This window comes from Ursus americanus, chromosome 14 (genome assembly GCF_024610735.1).
Source record: "Ursus americanus isolate L20-20 chromosome 14, mUrsAme1.1.p, whole genome shotgun sequence".
Taxonomy (NCBI): domain Eukaryota; kingdom Metazoa; phylum Chordata; class Mammalia; order Carnivora; family Ursidae; genus Ursus; species Ursus americanus.
In genome coordinates this window covers 22,374,668-22,395,552 of record NC_142140.1, presented here as the reverse complement: position 1 = coordinate 22,395,552, position 20,885 = coordinate 22,374,668, and the positions used below count along the sequence as shown (strand labels likewise).

Sequence of the window (20,885 nt, the reverse complement as noted above, 5' to 3'; positions counted from 1 at the left end):
GCTAGGCGACATGATCAAACCGGCTTATGTGTTGCAAGCCTGAGAAGTCAGAGTCTTCTGACTTTTTTTAAGATTTTTTTTTTTTAAGATTTTATTTATTTATTTGAGTGTGTGTGAGAGAGAATGCGCGTGGGGAAGGGGCAGAGGGAGAAGCAGACTCCCTGCTCAGCATGGAGCCCAATGCAGGGCTCGATCCCAGGACCCTAGGATCCTGACTTGAGCTGAAGGCAGACGCTTAACCGGCTGAACCACCCAGGCACCCCTGGGTCTTCCGACTTCTATGTCTGAGTCCTTTGGTCTATACAACTTGCCAGAACCCACCTTTCTTGGTCCGCTACTGTTGCCTGTTACTGGTGGGCAGTCAACAGACCATGGTGGCATGAACAAATGCCAGGAGGGACCTCCAAGGTCCCTCTTGGCCAAGCACCCCCAAAGTCTGCAACTCGAGGTTGCGAAGAATGGAGGATACTCAACACTTTGAGAATCGCCGTTACACCACACCCACATCAAGACTCCATGGTCAACACCCTCTTGTTTGTGCTGAAAGCACTGCTTAATTAATGCCCCACTAGCCTTCCGCGTGTGGCCTTCAAGGAACTCTCTGCTTACGGTCTGGTTCTGCTCAAACGAAACATTACAGCGATTGCCCATGTGATAACCCAGAAAGCCTAGAGGAGAAAGAAATTAGCCCCTGAGAAGAATTGAAGAGCTAAGGTGCTAGCTATGGATCGTAAAACAGAGCTCACGTCCCAAGTAAACTCCCGCGCGCATCGTTGAGAACGCTTTCCACTAAGAATTTCTGTCACTAGACGTCATCTTCCCGGGGCCAAATGCTTTTTGCACAAGATGATCGGGAGTTATCACACAGGATTCGGGTGTTGGCTACAACTAAGAAATTCCACACTTAAATGTGAAACTGTCCGTGAAAATTTTCCCACTTTCCCTTAAATCAGGACTGAAAAAAAAAAAAAAAATCCATCACTACACAGAAGCAAGCTCTTCACTCCTGGCGCTCCCGTGTCCAGAATCCACACGGGGCTTCAGGCTGCAGAGACCATTTGGAAAGGCTTGACTGCCACCTCGTGGTCAAAGTGTGCATTACCGTCCAAGGCAAGGGCCCAGGTCACCTGTGCACTGCTCTAAGCCACTTCTTTTATGACAAGAATGCTTCTGACATCTTTTGACATGCCCCAATAAGCTAAAAGAGAAGAAAGGTATTAAAGTGTCTGGCAATCATCCTTGGTTTGGAATAGGTTATTTTAAACCTAAGGCGATCATACCTGAGTTGATTTGCTTTAAATGCTCCTAGTTTTGAAAAAGCACGTATTTTTCAAATTCTCTCCGTTGACTGTGTTTCAAAGAAAACTATTTTGTAACCACGAGAAAGCGCCTAACTCCAGGAGTGTTTTCTCTATTCTCTATTTCCCCAACTAATTTTTCTCTTCCTCTTCCTTCATTCTTCCCCTTCCTCCTCCTTCCCTCCCCCGCCCTCTCTCCCTTTATTACCTGTAAACTTTCTTGTTTAAATTCCTTCACAAGGAAAGCCCTATATCCAATCTATCTGTTACTTCCTAGCTGTGTACCTTTGAGTGAGTTGCTTAACCTCTCTGCTCTCTGTTTAAACATCTAAAGAATGGTCTTTACATTTTTAAAAGCTTGAGGGGGAACCAACAAATAAGAGGAGACAGAGGTCACAAAGGGTCCACATAGCCTTCAACAATATGAAGTACACAACACACACATCTCCATCCCAGAATCTGTCTCCCAGAGAACACAACCTAAGGGATCCCTCTGCAGTCTGTTCCCAACACAACAGCTAGAGTTATCCTGTTCAAAGTCAGTCAGATCATTACTCCTTTCTGCAGTTCAACAACTCCATTTTATCAGAAACAAAAGACAAGAGTCTTGCCATCTGTATCCCAGTCCCAGAACCTGTCATCCCTTACTCCTCTGCCCCTCCATCACTCCAGCTGCACTGGCTTTTCCTCAAATGTGCCAGGCATGCTCCTGCCTCAGGGCCTTTGCATGTACTGTTTTGTCTCTTGGAATGCTTTTCACCCAGTTATCTGCCGCTGCTTCCTCGGTCGCCTACACCAAATCTTGACTCAAATGTCACCTCATTGAAGACTTCCCTCGACCTCTGCTTAGGTTTACCTGACTCCACCTCACCCCAGGAATCCACATCCCTTGCTCCTGCTTTAGCTTTCTCTCTAGCATGTATCAGCATCTGGCACACAGTATATTTTACTTATTTATATAGTTTTGCATCTGTGTCCTCCACCAGAACGCAAGCTCCATGAGGGCAAGGACGTTTTTCTGTTCTTCCCACGGCTGTATTCCCAGAACCTAAAATAGTAGCTGGTACACAGCAGTCACTCAGCATTTATTGAACAAGCAAGTGAGTAACACGATGGAAGACTATGGATGTGGAACGAGAAGAACTGTGATTTTTAGGGAAGTCGCTTAAACAGCATCTGGTTTTTTTCATGTGAAAAATGAGAACAATACGTCTTATGTCGTTTTTGTAAAAGTTACACACTATACCATGTGTGAAAGCATAATATAACAAACTGCTAAACAAACGTAAGGCATAATTTTTCCTGAAAATGAATTCTTCATCAGTGAGCTACTTAATTTTTCTAACCTAAAGCTACCAGACTGCCAAGGAGTCAGTGTATAACAGTCGGACACAGAAAACCTTGAAAATTGTTCTGGTATTCAAATAAAATATAAAAAGATTTATTCCAAAGTCATACCCAATATGTATAAACAATGAAATGCATCTCAAGACTTGATTTAAAAAAGCACTCTTTACATTTAAATTTTATAACCATTTAAAGATCTTTTTGCTCCCATATACAAAGTCTGATAAAAGTTAATTCCATAAAGTGTCAAATGTACTCATTTATATAAAAAGCATTCTTTCCATAAATGCAAAATATTCAAATATAATAGGTGTATTATGCAACTGTCCGGTTTCTGGAATTCTTGCTAGTCTATAGAATCGCATTTCTACATACTTCTTAAAATGAGGTAAGAATGTAGACGTTGACATTTTTTCAGACGCTTTTTCCGGATGTTTATACCTCTCTGATGGGAAGTGTGAAACTGCCTTCACACTGCTTTTCAAGGGAAATCTTTCCCCAGGGGCGACTCGCTATTCGGCACTAAGAGTAGCCACACCGCTCATTGAAAACTTCATAGGTTGTCATTCTTTTCACGCAGTTTTAACACCCAAATCAAAGCTATTCCTACAGTGATGCACTACTTTCTTTACAGAGATTTTAATAAATATCCCTAAACTCTAGAAGACTGTTCATAATCCTTTAAAGCAGGGGTCAGCGAACTTGTTCTGTAAAGCTCCAAGTAACAACTATTTGGGGTTTCTCAGGTTACCTCTCTGTTGCATATTCTCTCTCCCTTTTTTTTTTTGCAATGCTAAAACGTTTTTTAAAAAAATTCTCAGCTCTGCTAATCCTCTACTTGAAAAAATAGAAGTCATTCATCTCTAAATTAGATTTCTCAAGTGTTAATAACATGTAAACTTCACGTTTCCCGGTAAAGGAAATCCATGGTTTCTGACCCCTGGATTGAGAGTTCATCAACGCTGAGAAATTAATCCCGAAGAGTGGGTCTGCATTTCAGATATCCTTTTTAATCAATGGTACTTTCTCATGGCTTCCTTTTCATTTTGAAATGGATAATTCACGTGTGTCTTTACTTTTTTTTTGGTCTTTATTTTTGATAGAGGAAAAACGCTCTTCGTGTAGCTGATGTGAAGCCTGCCAACTCAAAGGCGAACACGTCCGAGTAAAAGAGGTAGGTGTACACACGCAGGGGTGTGCCGTCACAGGTCCGTGCACACTGGACACGACCCTCCGATACATAAGTTCGACATAAATGCTCTCCAGGGCTAAGAAGGAATTGGCGGAAACCAGCCAGAAGGTATCCAAAGACGCCCTAAGGGATGTTCTAATTTGTTTTTATCACATGTAGTTGTTAAACGTTTTGGGAAAATATGATTTGCATATGAAATCCGTTAGTATAAATGAATGCAGCAGGATGGTTTATACAAATTCTTGGTGCGTATAACCTGGAGTTGACTTAGAAGACACAGCGGAGAATTCTGTGGGCGTTAGTGTGGACTCTGAGAGGGTAAGAGAGACCTGTTTGTAACACTGTTTGATCTCTAACACGGGGTAGCTCGGTACTGAGAATCACAACACTCTGTGCGTGTGTGTGTGTGTGTGTGTGTGTGTGTGTGTGTGTTGTATGTTTTCCTTTCCTACCACAAATAGTGTTATGAACAGATTTTGGCAAATAAAAAAGCTGTGAATTTACTCAAATGTAACACAAACAAGTTGGAAGCCTCTAGAATTACAATCCCGTGGTAGTCTACAAAAACATTTACAAATTCTAAAGCCAAGAAAGGTGAAAACTTTGGTCGACCTAAGAAGCTCAAGTGCACTTGTGAGCCTAGTACAGCCTTATTTTTGAACTGTAAAGAGTAACGTTTTCAGTGTAAAAACAGGTATCTTGATAAATAGCTATGACACAAAAATCACAGGAAATAGCTAAAGACTCTAAAACACTTAAGTACTATCCTGAAGGCATGTTTTGGTATAGAAAAGGTAATCTGGGGCTAGGAAATAACAAGGTGTTTTACTGACTTAACTCTGAGTCTCGGTGGTGGAATGTTTAAGCAGACTTTTGCAGACAGATTCAGCACATTTATAGCTCATCATGTTTTTTCTTAAAAGGCCACTTTGGGTGTTGCAATACGTGGTCTGCAGCCTGAAGGACAAGGTACATGAATTCTTCTACATCAAAAGAGTAGTTGGTAAATTTCGGATGTTCCCCCAGAGTTGGGTGGTGGCCCTGCAAAACCAAACCAAAACTTAAATCTGTAAGTCACTGAGGACGTGGTTTTCTGAACAGGAATAACATTATTTTACTTTGGCCAAGGCAACTGTCCCAATAAAACTTTATTTATAAAAACAGGTGGGGGGCCAGATTTGGCCTACTGGTCTATAGTTTGCTGATCCCTCCTTAATAGATCCTCCTAGACCCAAAGTTCCCAAAGTTGTCTTCTCAACATACAGATATGGAGTGACGAATTTCCCTTTTCCCCTCAACTTGCAAATATATAATACAACTCACTGTTCCGGAGAAGAACAATTTATCTTTGGGAGATATCATATTAATATCATATTAATTTGGGAGATGATATATTAATTAGATACTTTAAACAACTAATTGAAAAGCAAAATGAGGCGAAAAGGCAAAAAAAAAAAAAAAACACAAAACAAGGTGAGTTTCATCACTGAACTTTACCTTATCCTGAGGAAAGACTTTGTTCTGCCTTCGCCAAGTGACGTAGTGGACGCCTCTCAGCCTGGCCAGGTCTAAGTAACAGCGCTCGTCTTCACAGTTGTACCTAAGCACGCAAGGGCCCCACACGTGAGCCCTGTGTCCAGGGGTTTTGCCAAATCAACACTTCTCTGGGAAATAACCCACCTCCCACATCCGGGCCCGCAAAAGGGTGTGTAACTAGTACACGAGCTTGATGGAGATTATTTTTTAAATATCCTCATAACTAAGCTACCTTAATTAAAAAAAAAACAAACAGGACATCATCATGAGATGGAGAGAGAAAGCGGAATTGGCTTGCTAAGTGACTGGTGGCCGCTGACTTCACATTTTTAGCTTGAGGTCTGTTTTCTTTCTAGAAGCCTATACGACGTGACTTTCCTGTAATGAGTAAATATCACGCCTGGTGAAGCTCGGAATGACAGTCTGGGCGTGCAGAAAAGCATTATTCGCTGCCTCGATGTAAAACCATCTCCAAACACTTACAGTTCAAATACAGCGGCCCAGTCTGGAAGGAAAAGTAAGTGGGTAAGCCCAGCTCCATGCATGCCGATGAATATGTCCGTGTTATGAGTGATCTGCAGCTGGTCCAAAAACCCAAGTTCCCTGCGAGCACAGAGAACAACAGAAGACAGATGGGGAGAAGAGAGAAACTGTTAAGATGACTTAGCTCATGACTCATGGTAACAATAGTTATACAAGTGTCTTTCCCAATTTAAAGCACATTCCGCTATGGCTTTTGGCCAATTTCAAGCCTCCTCCAGTAATTAATAACTTAATAACTAAATAATTTAACATTGTTTTCTAAGTAAGCTCACATTTTAAAAAAACTTAGATGTATTTATTTTTTTTTTAAGATGTCATTTTAAAGTAATCGCTACACAATGTGGGGCTCGAACTCATGAACCCAAGATCAACAGCTGCAAGGTCTACCCAGCCGGATGCCCCTAAATGCCTTTATTTTAGAAGGAAACTTTTAGAGCTGTCTTAAATGAAAAACCAGTAACACAGATCAAACAACACTGTAAAAACATACAATCAAAGGAAAAAGATTCAAATCTAGGTAGATCCCACAGCAAGGCAAAGCTCTGAGCCTGAGGACTGCTGTTTCTTTATGAAACAGGGTAACTAGCAGGCACTAAAAAGATGTTATGATACGCTAGCATTAAACTGAAAACTAGTTCCTTAAGATAATAAAGGAATTTTTTTAATAAAATAAATTCTCCTTGTGTGATTGGAGTTTATTTAATGCCATCTGGGTACACCTAAAATTAGCTCAGATACAACCAGGGCATTGTCTTGCCTTTGCAACAGACTAATCCACCATTTTATGCACATTAAGACCATAAAAGTGTCCTCCGAATTCAAGACCCTAAAAGATACGCAAACTCTGAACACAAAGTCAACGCCAAAAAAGTCCACTGAAATGAGGCTGGCAAGAAACACTGGAGTAAGTATAGCCCTCTGAATACACATAATGGAATTAGATCTCCCAGGCCCGCTTACCTAAAGGAAAACAAAAATGACCAAGATTATTTGGGATTTAAGAAGAGAATGAGAATTCCCAGCTTCTCCTATTTTTTTTTAAGATTCTATTTATTTATTTATTTATTTATTTATTTATTTATTTATTTATTTATCTATCTGAGAGAGAGAGAGAGAGAGAGAATGAGTAAGCAGTGGGCGGGGGGGGGGGTGCAGAGGAAGAGGGACAAGCAGACCCCATGTTGAGTGTAGAGCCCGAGGCAAGGCTCAATCTTACAACCCTGAGATCATGACCTGAGCTGAAATCAAGAGTCAGACACCTAACTGTCTGAGCCACCCAGGGGCGTCCCAGCTCCTCCTTAACTTTAAAGAGCTTCCTCTGGGGGGCGCCTGGGGGGCTCAGTTGGTTAAGTGTCTGCCTTCGGCTCAGGTCATGATCCCAGAGTCCTGGGATCAAGCCCTGCACTGGGCTCCTTGCTCAGTGGGGAGTCTGCTTCTCCCTCTCCCGCTCCCCTGCTTGCGCACGCACTCTCTCTCTCTGCCAAATAAATAAATAAAATCTTTTTTCGGTTGTTTTTAAAAAGAGCTTCCTCCTGAAGTACAACACAAACCCCACCCAGGGAAAGGAAGACAGGGGGCACCATGTGCGTGTCTCACAAGAGGTGCACATGCCTTGGTTTCTCCAGGAACGCCAACTGACGCTGGGGGAAGGATGAGTATGTGCCCAGATGGACAGAACCCTGGAGTCTGAGGATAAGGAGGAAAGCTCCATCGACTGTAATAGTAACGTTTCCCTCAGATGGGCAAGGTCTGAATTTATTGGGACTCCTCCTTCATCTGAAAAAAACCTATACATCCTAAAAGCCAGTCAACGCCAGAGCGTCTGAGGTGCCCTCCCCAGTTCTGTCAGCCTGACCTCGGGCCCTCTTCTTCCTCCATGTCTTCCTGTGGCAATGATGGTAGCCACCATTGCACAGTGTAATCCGTAAGACAGGAATAGTTTCGCCAACCTCATAAGACTGTAAGAAGAGTGAGATGAGATAAAGCATAAGAGTAAGTCCCAACAAATGGTAGCTGTTCTTACGACTGCTATTTCTATTTGTATTCCGGGTCTGTGGTCCTCAAGCCCAGAGCCAAGCCATCCTCCATAACTGGATTCCTACTTCAAAGCCTGTGACTGGCTGGCAGGTACACGATAAAGATTTATTGTATAAATGCATGGATATATGACAAATAAGGTGCGGAACTCCCCTGCTTACTGTTGTTTTTTTTGGTTTTGGTTTTGGTTTTTAAGTAGGCTCCATAGCCAGTGTGGGGCTCGAACTCACAACCCTGAGATCTAGAGTCACACAGTCTGCTGACTAAGCCAGCCAGATGCCCTTCTTCCTGGTAAGTTCTAACCTATCAGTAAAAGATAGCCATACGCTGGAATATGGATACTTTTTCTTTTGTAATATAGAAACAGTTCATAGTGTTAAATTTGGGAAACAAGACAATGATTGTAGGTGGGCAAGCGGAGGACAGAAAAGTTTTCGCCTTTCCTTTTGAGCTCTTTTTCTACACCGCATGACTTTTTCAACCAGCAGCAGGCACTATTTTACAGCATTGTTGTTTTTACATCCACAGGGCTTACCTAGACAGTAAATGTTAGGCATATTCTGTCTTTCTAAGCCTTTTGCTTGTGCTGGAGCTTTAAAAGAAACACAAATACTTTGTAGTATTTTTAGAAACCTCATATTACTCTGTGACTCTCAAATTATTCCCATAGAACTAATTTTAGGACAGGAACTGAGACCCAGCAGCTAGCAGGACAAATTATGCCAGGAACATTTTTATATTTTTTTAAAATTCAGAATTAGTTGCCAAATTTTTTTTTTATAGATTTATTTATTTTTGAGCGCGCGAGAGAGACAGCATGAGCCCTGGGGGAGGGACAGAGGAAGAGGGGAGAGAGAATCCCAAGCAGACTCTCCGCGGAGTGCAGAGCCTGATGTGGGCTCGATCTCAGAACCCTGAGATCACGACCGGAGCTGAAACCAAGTGTCAGATGCTTAATTGACTGTGCCACCCTAGGCACCCCTATTTTTTGGGGGGGGCAACTTTTAAAAATGCAGAAATTTCAACTGAAAATGTGGATTCAAAAAAAGAAATCTGGATGCACCACTTCTCTTGAACGATGAGATGGTGTCAAAACATCAGACCCCACACAGCGGAAGAGCAACTGCCCCTGTGCACCCAGGGTCCTCACCTGCTCACTTCACTCACGGAGGCATCTGCCTGTCCCTCCCCGGGCTATCGGCGCCAACAGCTACCGTTAGAAAAGTCCTTTTGATCCCCCACTAACTTATCCACAAGCCAAAGATGACAGCGTCTGCCCAAGAGTGCGAGATTACTTACTTATATTTGTAATCGACAATCTGAACCTCAAGCGTAGATACTGTTTTCAGTGCGTTTACCAGCTAGGGGGGAAAAAAAACATTTAGAATGTCTTTTCCTTCCTTCTCTTCTGTTTTACTTTCCTTTGAGTCCTAAAATTTCTTATTTTCCTACATAATATTTTTCAGGTATTCCGTAACACTCAGGTCTACTGTCGTAACCTTTAACTGAGTTCAAATGCAGACTCCACCCCTTGGTCAGATGCACTCCCTAAAATCCCACCGCCTTGGGTCGTCATGAAGACTGAGAGCAGGAAACTCATGGGAGCGAAGTGCTCGACACAGAGAGACCATTACGTGTTTGCTGGAGAACTACTTGCTAGTTATTCCCTTGATTTTTCAACATAGATTTGCTGGGCACCTACCTTGTTCCAGGCTTTATGTTTAGAGTTTTCTCCCTATCCCTTATCTCATGTCAGACAAACTACTTGTGCTTTCGGCCTTAACCTCTGAAATCATTAAATTTTTGGCAGAAAAATGTTCTCAATATTTCTACACAGAAAAACAGTTATTCTTTTGGCAAACAGAAAGTAACAAAGCGCAATTAACCTTAGTATCAGAAATACAGCCACAGTTCTCTATGTCCCTCACAATTAGCCGTCTTAACACAACACTGTGGGTCACTGCTATTCAGAAATTTTTCCTTTTGTATCCTGTTGCCTGTGGTGTGCACTATACAACAGCAATGGGAGCAAAAGTATCACCTGAGTTGTGCTGGCAATGCTCAGTGCTTTAGGTGTTAGTCACTTAATCCTCATAAGAGTCTCATACCAAGTAAATATTATTATTACACCTACTTTTTTTTCTTAAGATTTTAAGTAATCTCTATACTCAATGTGGGGCTTGAACTCACAACCCCAAGATCAAGAGTCACATGCTCCTCAGACTGAGCCAGCCTCAGGCACCCGCATATGCCTACCTTTTTAAAAAACAGTTTATTTATTTATTTACTTGAGAGAGGGAGAGGGCCACACGTGTGAGCAAGGGGAGGGGCAGAGGGGGAGAGAATCTCAAGCAGACTTTGCGCTGAGAATGGGGAGCCCTACGTGGGGCTCGATCTCATGACCCTGATCATGACCTGGGCTGAAACTAAGAGTCAGATGCTTAACCAGTTAACCAAATGAACCACCCAGGCACTCCCCTCCCATATGCCTATTTTTTTTAAATTTTATTTATTTATTTGGCAGACAGAGAGACAGCCAGCGAGAGAGGGAACACAAGCACGGGGAGTGGGAGAGGAAGAAGCAGGCTCCCAGTGGAGGAGCCTGATGTGGGGCTCGATCCCAGGACGCCAGGATCCCGCCCTGAGCCAAAGGCAGACGCTTAATGACTGAGCCACCCAGGCGCCCCCCCATATGCCTATTTTTAAATGATACAACGGAGGCTTAGAGATGTTAAGGAACTTTCCCAGGGTCTCGCAGCTAGCAAAGGGCAGAGCCAAAATTAAATCTAGGTCCTCTGACCCCAGAACCTGTGTTTTTAGGCAGTGCCCCGGAAAAAGCAACAGGCAGGGACTTACATCCAATCGCCTCCTCTGTTACACATATACACACAGTTACAGAATGGAAGTTTCTCTCTCTAGACAGCCCCTGAACTCCCCTGAATATACTGTTTATGTCAGGGAGTTGAAGGAGTGAGAATACATTAGAATTCTGTTTTCCAGGAGTGAATTAATCTCAGGGCATGAGCCCTGGTCTTGCAATGAGATGGAAACACACAAAACGAATCTCCTGTTTCAGAGGGTCCTCAAGCAAACAGGCTTTTTGCTTTTTTTTTTTTTTTTTACAATTACTAGTCACACTGTGGAGGTGGCCACAGCCCTCTGACATGATTATCCAACCCTGAGGTTGGGCAGGATTGCAGGAACTATCATTTAATGAGCGCATCTGGGTTTTTTTTTTTTTAAGATTTTATTTATTCATTTGAGAGAGAGAGAGCGCGCACGCGCGCTCAAAAGCAGGGGCAGGGACAAAGGGAGAGAGAGAAGCCAACTCCCCACTGAGCAGGGAGCCCAACATGGGGCTCGATCCCAGGACCCTGAGATCATGACCTGAGTCCAAGGCAGATGCTTAACTGACTGAGCCACCCAGGCAGCCCTGGCCTTTATTCTCTATTCATGAAACAAGGTAGAGTCAAAGGTGTTTTCTTCTCTGCTCGGTAGCTGCCTGTTCAAGGGACGCCAATCACTGGGAGAAAAGCCGCCAGGGGGCGCTCTTTAGCTCAGAGTTCAGATCCGAACTGCCGAATCTCACCTGGGGGCAACCTCATTTGCACAATCTGTGGGACCCGACGTGAACATGTCAATAGTTCTACTGCGCACCCAGTGGCGCTACCCCTTTGTGCTGGACCGCTTGCCAGGGCTGGACGCTGCTCCCTGGCCAGCCTTCCTGGCGGACGGGGAGCCAAGGTGGTCACCTCCTCACACATTTATTTGTGTTGGAGCAGTAGAGCTCTCTGGTTAAGAAGCGGCCTCAGACGCCGACGACGTCGGCTCACCCCGCAATATTCTGCTCACTAGCTGGGTGACCTTAAGCATGTTTTTCAATCTCTAAGCCTCCGTGTTCTTGTCTAAAACAGAGTAATAATAAAATCCGTACCTCATGGGTTTGCTGGAAGCGTTGGAGAACACGCATGGGGAGCGTACAGTAATGTGCTTGGCCCATAATTAGCACTGGATCTGTGTTAAGTCCACCAATATACACTAGTGGTCTGCCTGTCCGTGAGGCTTCCCATCCGTCTACCCCAGCACCGCATCACTGGATACATTTTTATTTCCAGGTCTTTAACACACACAAACACACACAAACACACACACACACACACACACACCTCATTCCTTCCACCCATGGCTTCCAATCAATGTCTCGTTGCACCATATGTTCATGTCCTCCATAATCCATATGGATCTCAAGACACTAATTACATCATTTTGATCAGCCTGTTAGGCATCCAAATTAATCTGTGTAAAACGTTTTACCCATCCAAACCTGCCTCCAGTCCCCTCCTGCTGAGCTTCTCCCATCTCAGTTCCACTGACCTGCTCAAGCTAAAGGCCCGGGAGTTCACCTCCGATTCTCAGTGACTTTCGTGGCCTGACCTAATGTGTATCTGTATATTCGGACAGGGAGTGTCCGAGACTCAGCCTCTGAGACCGATCTTGAATCCACTTACTTTGTCATCTCTGCTGTCCTCACCCTCATCCAAACTCTTCCCGGGGCCACAGTGACGGCTCTGAATGAATCCCCCCGCTCCTACTCTTGCAGCCAGAGTGGTTTACAAATAAATAAATAAGCCGGTTCATGTCTCTGCCTGTGTATTTGTTCTCGACGAGCTGCCACAGCAAATTACCAGAGTCCACAGCTCACAAGAACACAACTGGCCCTCTCCCTGTTCTGCAGGACAGCAGGCCAACAGTGAGACAGACAGCTGTCCGCAGGGCTGTGCTCCTCCTGGGGGCTCCAGGGGAGAACCCATTTCCAGCTTCTAGAAGCCATCGCATTCCTTGGCTCGGGGCCCGACCTCCACCTTCAAAGCCAGGAATGCAGCTTCTCTCTGGCCCTGCTTCTACCCTCATGTCTCCTTCCTGGATTCTGTCTTCCTCTTCCACCTTCCAGGAGGTGTTGAACGGAAATCCGGTCAGTGAGAAGAATCCAGCTAAGCAAAGAGCTTTCCAGGCAGAGGCAAAAGTTCTCTGGTGGAGACCGTTGAGAGCCCACTGATTCCATCAGGCCCTCCTGGGTCATCCAGGTTAATCTGTTTTCAGGCCCTCTTAATTTCAGCTGCAAGCTTAGCGTGCCTTTGCATGTAACCTAACCAGTCATGGGTTCCAGGGATTAGGACGTGGACTTTTTTTGGTGGCGGCCCATGATTCTGCCTACCACACCCTGCTGAAAACTTCACAGTGGCTTCCCTCCCACCAGAATAAAACCCGCCTGTCTCATGGCCTATGAGACTGGTAAGATAGGGGACCTCCTCACACCCTGCCAGACTTCTCTGACGTCTTGTGGGGTCACCCTCACCTCTTCCACTGTGCCAAAGTCACGCTGGTGACCTCTCCATTCCTGGAGCACCCAAAGCTCCGGACACCGCAGGCCATTTGCCTCTGCCTGGGAGACTCTCTCTTTGGCTCGCTTCTTACTGATCAGGTCTCTGCCCAACAGCACCTCTTTATTTATTTTATTTTATTTTTTTTTTTTTTAAAGATTTTATTTATTTGACAGAGACACAGCGAGAGAGGGAACACAAGCAGGGGGAGTGGGAGAGGGAGAAGCAGGCTTCCCGCTGAGTGGGGAGTCCGATGCGGGGCTCGATCCCAGGACCCTGGGATCACGACCTGAGCCAAAGGCAGATGCCTAGCGACTGAGCCACCCAGGTGCCCCAAAAGCACCTCTTTAAACACCTCGCCTGACTGCTCCCCTCTTCCTCCTGCATCTGCTGCCCAGCCATCACCTTGTTTTACTCCCTTTGCAGCATTTGCCCACTATCTGAAATCACCTTACTTAGGGACTTGTTTACTTATTCCTTGTCCGTCCCACCTTGAGAGCATAAGATCCACGAGGACAGGGGCCTTACCTGTCTTGTCCTCTACTTTAGCGCCAGGGCCTAGAATACGGCCCAGGATATAGCAGGTGTCAACGCGATGCTGTGCAATCAATCAGACTACTGGGAGAACATCTTCCAGCCATGCTGTTGTGGGCAGGGGCCTTACAGGGTGATCGTATTTAAGTATAATGTATGAGTTGATACTATCGAAATGAATTAGAGAACCTAAGAGGTGAATAGTTTCTGGGGCACCTGGGTGGCTCAGTCATTAAGCGTCTGCCTTTGGCTCAGGGTGTGATCCCGGCATTCTGGGATCGAGCCCCACATCAGGCTCCCCTGCTAGAAGCCTGCTTCTTCCTCTCCCACTCCCCCTGCTTGTGTTCCCTCTCTCGCTGGCTGTCTCTCTCTGTCAAATAAATAAATAAAATCTTAAAAAAAAAAAAAAAGAGGTGAATAGTTTCTAAGACACAGTCATGAAAAGACTGGAGACTCTTCCAACTTAGCCCCCGGATGCCACCATATCACCGTGCTCCATCAATCACCTCTCAAGAGCTACTTTTGCATTTCTGCTGCTAGTCTGTCCAGAAGACGAATGTTTGGCAATCTATGGCAGTAAAGGCAGGAATCAGAGAGTTTCTGCTTCAGTTTCCCCTCTGAGTGGAGGCAGATGCACGTTTCCAGCGAGGCAAAGCTAGTCTGGGCAACGGGTGGTTTGCTGACTCCCAGGAGAAGTCCAATAAATGAACTGGGCATAGCCATCAAACTTTTCTAAAAGCTAATAATTTCAAATCAAAGCATTTAATGCAATGTGAAAAAAAATTAAGCACATCAGTCACAGGAAGTTAAATTCAATATGATGATATTAAAAATGCATACCAAAAACTAACCTCATTTTGGTTTAGTATTTTCCGGTACTCTGTGCTCCGTGCAAGGATGGTGACTCGGATTTTTCCATCCTGCAATCAAAAGAAAAAGGCAAAATCGTGCTGTAGATGCCTGCACAGATGAGTGAGTGCTAGAACCTAAAATGTGGTTTTCACGAAGAGATGAAACTCAATCAGGATACAGTTAGGGAACGATGATGTTTTTAGCCTGATTCCTTCAGCGTTCTCTCAGGAAACGAAAATGCATCCACTTTAGCCACAGAAGGCAAAACCTGTTTATTACACTTCTGTTTGGTTGGCTGGGTGGAATTTTTGGCAGGGGTTTGTGGGTTAGGTGGGGATTTGGGGGAGAGCCAGGTGACATGGGGCAAGACGGGGAAAAGGAAAAGGAGAAAAAAAACGCACATACTTCCACTGTCCCTTTATTGGTCACAGGGTTGGTGACATCTATTTCTGGATCACTTCAGGTGAGAAACTGTTAACCCAGAAAACACTGTCTTCTGATTCTTCTGTAAAGGTGGCACTCATTTTTATTTCGGGTGAACAGCCAGGCCCAGGTGAGAAGCCACAAGGTAGCCCTTACCTTCGGTCCTTCCTGTGTGACATTCAGTCTGTGTAGCACATGCTGAGAAAATGCCCTGAATAATCCCGTGTTTTGACAGCCGGATATCTGCCATGAAAACAACAATTGATATTACAGTGAATAATCGCGCATTACTACTGAAGATGTCCTCAAGTTATACATAAGTGTTATCTTAACACCTATCAAGATTAGGGACGCCTGGATAGCTCAGTTGGTTAAGGGGCCAACTCTTGATTTCAGGTCAGGTCATCATCTCGCAGTCCTGGGATCAAACCCTGAGTCCAGCTCCACGTTCAGTGGGGAGTCTGCCTGAGGGTTCTCTTTCTCTTTCCCTTTGCCCCTCCCCCTGCAGGCGCTCTCGCTCTCTCTTTCTCTCTCTCTCTCTCTCTCTCCCTCTGTCTAAAATAAATAAATAAATCTTAAAAAAAAACCTATCAAGAAAAAATGTATAAATATGAATACGAACAACAGATACGCTTACCAAAGGGGTATTATAGAAGAGCCCATATCGCATCCGGGGGAGTAAGGAAAAAACAGCTTCTTTAAAACATACCTAAGGATGAAGGTATTGTACAAGGTAAGAGAACACAATTTATACCACATCAAAACAGCATTTATAATTACAGAAAATAAATTTTAACTAATCCCTTTTTTACACTGAAATGTTTCGAATAGCAAACTATTTCACTCAAGCGAAATTCGTAATTTTGGAAAATCTAAAGGAAAAAGTTTTTTAATGCTACAGGGTTAATAATTAAGAATGATTCAAGGTTATAAAAAAAAAGAAACTCCAAAGTCAGAAATCAATGGTAATAGCTAATAGAAACTCATATTAAATATTTATTTGATGAGTGAGTCATCTGCAACGACTGTTATTTACAGACATTAAAGGAAAGTTTCCAGTACCCTCTTGGAATCGTAAGTTTTCAAATGTATAACATCATAATCAGTAAACGCTTTCCAGGTGTCTGAGAACAGGTCACCATATCCGTAGGAGCTCTGAAAGTGGAAACCAAAGAGGTTAGGGCAACAAAAGTCTACAACGTGTCTTTTCGAAAGTGCAACAAAACATCTGAATCTGCTTGTCCATGTTAAGAACTAATGATCTTAAACAAGCTCAAAAAATTCATGGAAGAAAAACGGATTTTCAACTTAGGCCTGAGCAAGGACCTAATACAATGATACAATGTAATGTCGTCAGAAATAATCACCACAATTATAATCTTAGTCTGTTAAAAACATTTTGTTTGTCTACCCTATGCTCATATCTCTGAACGATAGTTGGTGGGGTTTCTTTCCCTGTGAATCTTCCATCAATATCACACATATACAACATATACAGACACCACTATTTTACACACTTGGATATTCTCCGTGAGCAAAAATTATCAGGGTAAATGGAATATGCTTTTGAAAAGAAATTTCAAAGTAAGAAAATGCCTGGAAAGTCCTAATACTAAAATATGGTAAACATTATCCTATGAAATGATCTCCCCATTGACTAAAGACTAACATGTGATAACTCTCCATTAACATTAATAATAATTATTATTATAGCATCTTGCATATTTCCTATATTGCTAGCACTTAAAATTAACACCCCACAAACTTAATGAGCTAGGTGACATCATTATCCCCTTTTACAGACGAGGAAACTGAGATACAAATTTAAGTACTTTGCATAAAGGGTCGTGCTGGTGTGTTTGCAGGGCTGAGATTAAATCCAGTCTGTTTGCTTCCAGACTCCAAGCTCCTAATCTCTGTACAGCAGTTTGCCTCACACCAGGAAGTAGTTCTTTCTAGTACATTTACTGAATGCATTTCATTTTTGAAAAGTAGAAATTAATTACGTGTTCCATCAGCTAAAGGAAAGAGATCGACTTATTTAAAAATGGTATCACTTAGATTGAAAAATTCAGCCAAAAGAAATAGGAACTATGTACTGTAGGATGACATTCAAGGTCTACAACGGGTTTATCCACTATGTTCGTGTCTTTTTATCATTATAGCATTCTTTTTTTCAGATTTTGAAATTTTTATGTTGCACATATTAGAGTTATTTCAAAGTTATTGAGAACTGTTAGATGTAGTGATGAAAAAAAATTTTCCCCCTTCGATGTTTCCCCAGTGCCATTCTAATAAAGGCCCTTCTCAACACCATCGAAAATGAAATGTCCCTATTCTGGCTCAATAATAAATAAAGGGCAATTAAAAGAAGTGATTCTAGACAGTTTCTTGAGATAAAATACTTCAGATAAAATAAGATACCTTTGAAAGGAAAATTTAATAATAAAATACAGCAATTCTGACTGATCCCTTTCCAGGGAAATCATGTATTACTCAGTAACAACCACCTCCAGAAGCTTCTTATCCACGTCCCTCAATTTCAAATTATCTGCCACAGGGGAAGGAGGACCTTCTTTCTAGTCTCACGCTGAAGAATATTTGGATATTCTTAGAGATGACATAAAACTTCCTCCTGTGTCTGTCTCCAACTTAAACATACTCCTAACCTATGACTTAGAAATTCTACCTCTAGGAATGCGTCCTACAGAAATGCTGGGACGAGGGTATAGACACATGTCTATGGAAAGGACGTTCACTGCATTTCCAGAAATAGCACAAAAATGGAAACAAACAAAACGAGACTGGGGTGGGGCCAGCAGATCATGCACCCACTGGGGCACGCATGAATATGCGAACATCTCTACATTCACCGAACTGAGTACCATGTAACCACGAAGAAAAACAGTAACCCCAAATGTACCCACCTGGAAAGGTGCCCTGATATAGTATTAAGTTAGCAAATACGAGAGAGCATATTTTCTGTAAGGATACAATAGAAACACACCCTTACACAAATTTTATTATATCCTTGTACAAATCCTTACATACATTTTGGATAAGGATATATTTATATTTGCTGAAGTAAAGTCTTGAACTGTAGTTAGTCACTTTTGAGGGAAATGAAGTTGGAGATGAGGAAGAAGGAGGCATTTTTTTTCTTTTTTTTCCCCACACCCCCATGACTTATTTATTTTATAATTGGAAGTTTGTACTTCTTGATCCCTTTCACCCATTTTGCCCACCTTCCAACTTCCTCCCCTCCAGGAACAGGAGACTTTTTTCTTTTCTTTTCTTTTCTTTTCTTTTCTTTTCTTTTCTTTTCTTTTCTTTTCTTTTCTTTTCTTAAGATTTTATTTATTTATTTGACAGAGATAGAGACAGCCAGCGAGAGAGGGAACACAAGCAGGGGGCACGGGAGAGGAAGAAGCAGGCTCATAGTGGAGGAGCCTGATGTGGGGCTCGATCCCACAACGCCGGGATCACGCCCTGAGCCGAAGGCAGACGCTTAACCGCTGTGTCACCCAGGCGCCCCTTCCTTTTTTTTTTTTTTTTTTTAAGATTTTATTTATTTGAGAGAGAAAGAAAGTATGAGCGGGGGGCAAGGAGCAGAGGGAGAGGGAGAAGCAGACTCCCCACCGAGCAGGGAGCCTGACGTGGGGCTCGATCCCAGGACCCCGGGATCAGGACCGGAACTGAAGGCAGCTGCTTCACCGACTGACGCACCCAGTGCCCTGACAGGAGACTTTTCTTAACCTCACATACTTCTGTGTTGTTTGAACTCATTATAAACAGGCATTACTTGCATAATTAAAAGTAATCAGAATGGAGCTATGCTACTACTCAGCACAGGAAAATGGGGAAAGCCTGCAGAAAGTCCCCTTTAATTCATTCTGCTTAGTAAGAGCAGCCCTGCGGTGGCCAGAAACGCACCTGCAGGAGGGTCCCTCCGTGCATCTCTGGAGGCGGGGGTGCCCATCTCACCAAGGAAGCCATGTGCCTGAGGAGTAGCCAAACTGCTCAGGCTGGAGAGGATGCCAGGGAAGCTTCCTAGACGGGACAGTTCATAAAATGTCACTAAGATGTGACCAGCGGCCACGGCCACCTGCTGCCCTTCGCCCAGCTGCTCAGCCCCGGCTTGGAGGCTCCACCACTCACTGTGGGAAGTTTGCATCACCATCTTCCTGGGGGCTGCAGGGGGCTTCATCCAAGGCTTTACCAGCAAAAGAAAAAGGTGAGTGTCCATATAACACCTTAACGCTGTGCTCATCCAACCCACAGTGTCCTCTGGGCCTCAATTCTGGAGCAACCTGGCAGACGGACTTGTCCCGAGAACCTGAATGAGCAACTAGTAAAGATCTCCCTGACCGGGACGCCTGGGTGGCTCAGTCGGTGAAGCGTCTGCCTTCGGCTCAGGTCATGATCCCAGGGTCCTGGGATGGAGCCCCGTGTTGGGCTCCCTGCTCAGCAGGGAGTCTGCTCCTCCCTCTGCCTGCTGCTCCCCCTGCTTGTGCTCGCTCTCTCTCTGACAAATAAATAAATAAAATCTTTAAAAATAAAATAAATTAAAGACCTCTCTGACCAAGTATGCAGGTTTAAAGTGTATGCACACAAAGAACAAAGGAGGGAGGTCATAGCAGGGAGGCCAACCCACTAGGCTATATTCATCCTGCCCATGCCTGCCTATCATGGCCAGAACACCCTCACATCATGTATCCAGTGAACTGAGTAACCTGGGACTTCATGGTAGCCATGAACCCTATCTATGCCCTCCGAGCAGGTGCAGAGAAGGAGAGGGTTGTAAAGTTGGCTCAGTTTAACTTAGTCCGCTTGAGGAAGAATGGAAAAACATGCAACAAGATATAAGGAAGCTTCTGGAAGTGTCTAGAAAACTTCCCATCAGCGTAATAGGATCTGAAGAGAACTAGAGGGAGGAGACAGAGCACTGTGGTTTCAGGGCACAGGACTGGGGTCTGACTGCCTGACCTGGAGCCCCGACTCCACCCCTCCCTGGCTGCCCTCTCTTAGAACACCCGCCGGAGGCTCAGAGCCTCAGCTTCCTCATCTGTAAAACAAGCTAATAAAAAACCTACTTCACGGAGGCTTATAAGCATTAAATGAGATAACACGGGGTGTAATTTTTTTTAAAAAGGCACAATAACCCTGAGTTAATCATTCAGAGCTCCTGACAGCTAGTGACTGTGGCCTAGAAGCACTTGTACAGAGAGAAGAGGAGAAAGGGACTGTTGTGCCCTTTGTTCACAGAAACATGTTCAAGAACGGAATCTGCACTGGTCGCCAAACCGGCTCATGAGAGGGTAATGGAAATCCTTGCAAAGAAGAAAGTCAAGAGAGTGTTAACGTGTCATAAACCAGTTTCCTCAGACTTCAGGTCTATGGAGCAGTGATAAGGAAAACCTTTCCACGCAGCCTTACTATGAGCCTCCTATCTGTGAAAAAAAGACATTCATGAAACCATTTCGCCTTCTGCACGAGAACGTGACCTTCAGCGAACTGGCTGGCTCTGCTCCCTGGAAATGAAGATGACACGCATCAACTGTGTTCTTAGGTAACAATGCGTGTGATTTAAAAAGAGGCTTGATGGGTATGTTGCATCTGGACTGGGAAAGGGTGCGGCGACTCTCGGAACTGGCTGTCTCTTACGGGAATCCTGGGGACTCCGCCAGAGCGGCTGGTGCAGGAGACACTGGCCTTTGTGGGACATGAGGTGTCGGTACCTGC

The 20,885-nt window shown here is 44.0% G+C and overlaps 1 protein-coding gene across 3 annotated transcripts in view; it reads right to left on the bottom strand.

The window, feature by feature from the left end:
- Positions 1–2,366: 2,366 nt before the first annotated feature.
- Positions 2,367–20,885, bottom strand: part of EOGT (EGF domain specific O-linked N-acetylglucosamine transferase) — a 34,835-nt gene continuing 16,316 nt past the window's right edge. For all 3 annotated transcript variants that reach the window (XM_045808055.2, XM_045808057.2, XM_045808056.2), the window contains exons 11-18: positions 16,206–16,298; positions 15,781–15,852; positions 15,300–15,386; positions 14,720–14,788; positions 9,253–9,314; positions 5,857–5,976; positions 5,335–5,437; positions 2,367–4,878 (exon numbers count right to left, since the gene is read on the bottom strand). In XM_045808055.2, the coding sequence (XP_045664011.2) occupies positions 4,732–4,878; positions 5,335–5,437; positions 5,857–5,976; positions 9,253–9,314; positions 14,720–14,788; positions 15,300–15,386; positions 15,781–15,852; positions 16,206–16,298 (753 nt within the window). In that variant the 3' untranslated portion in view covers positions 2,367–4,731. The remainder of the gene's footprint in view (positions 4,879–5,334; positions 5,438–5,856; positions 5,977–9,252; positions 9,315–14,719; positions 14,789–15,299; positions 15,387–15,780; positions 15,853–16,205; positions 16,299–20,885) is intronic.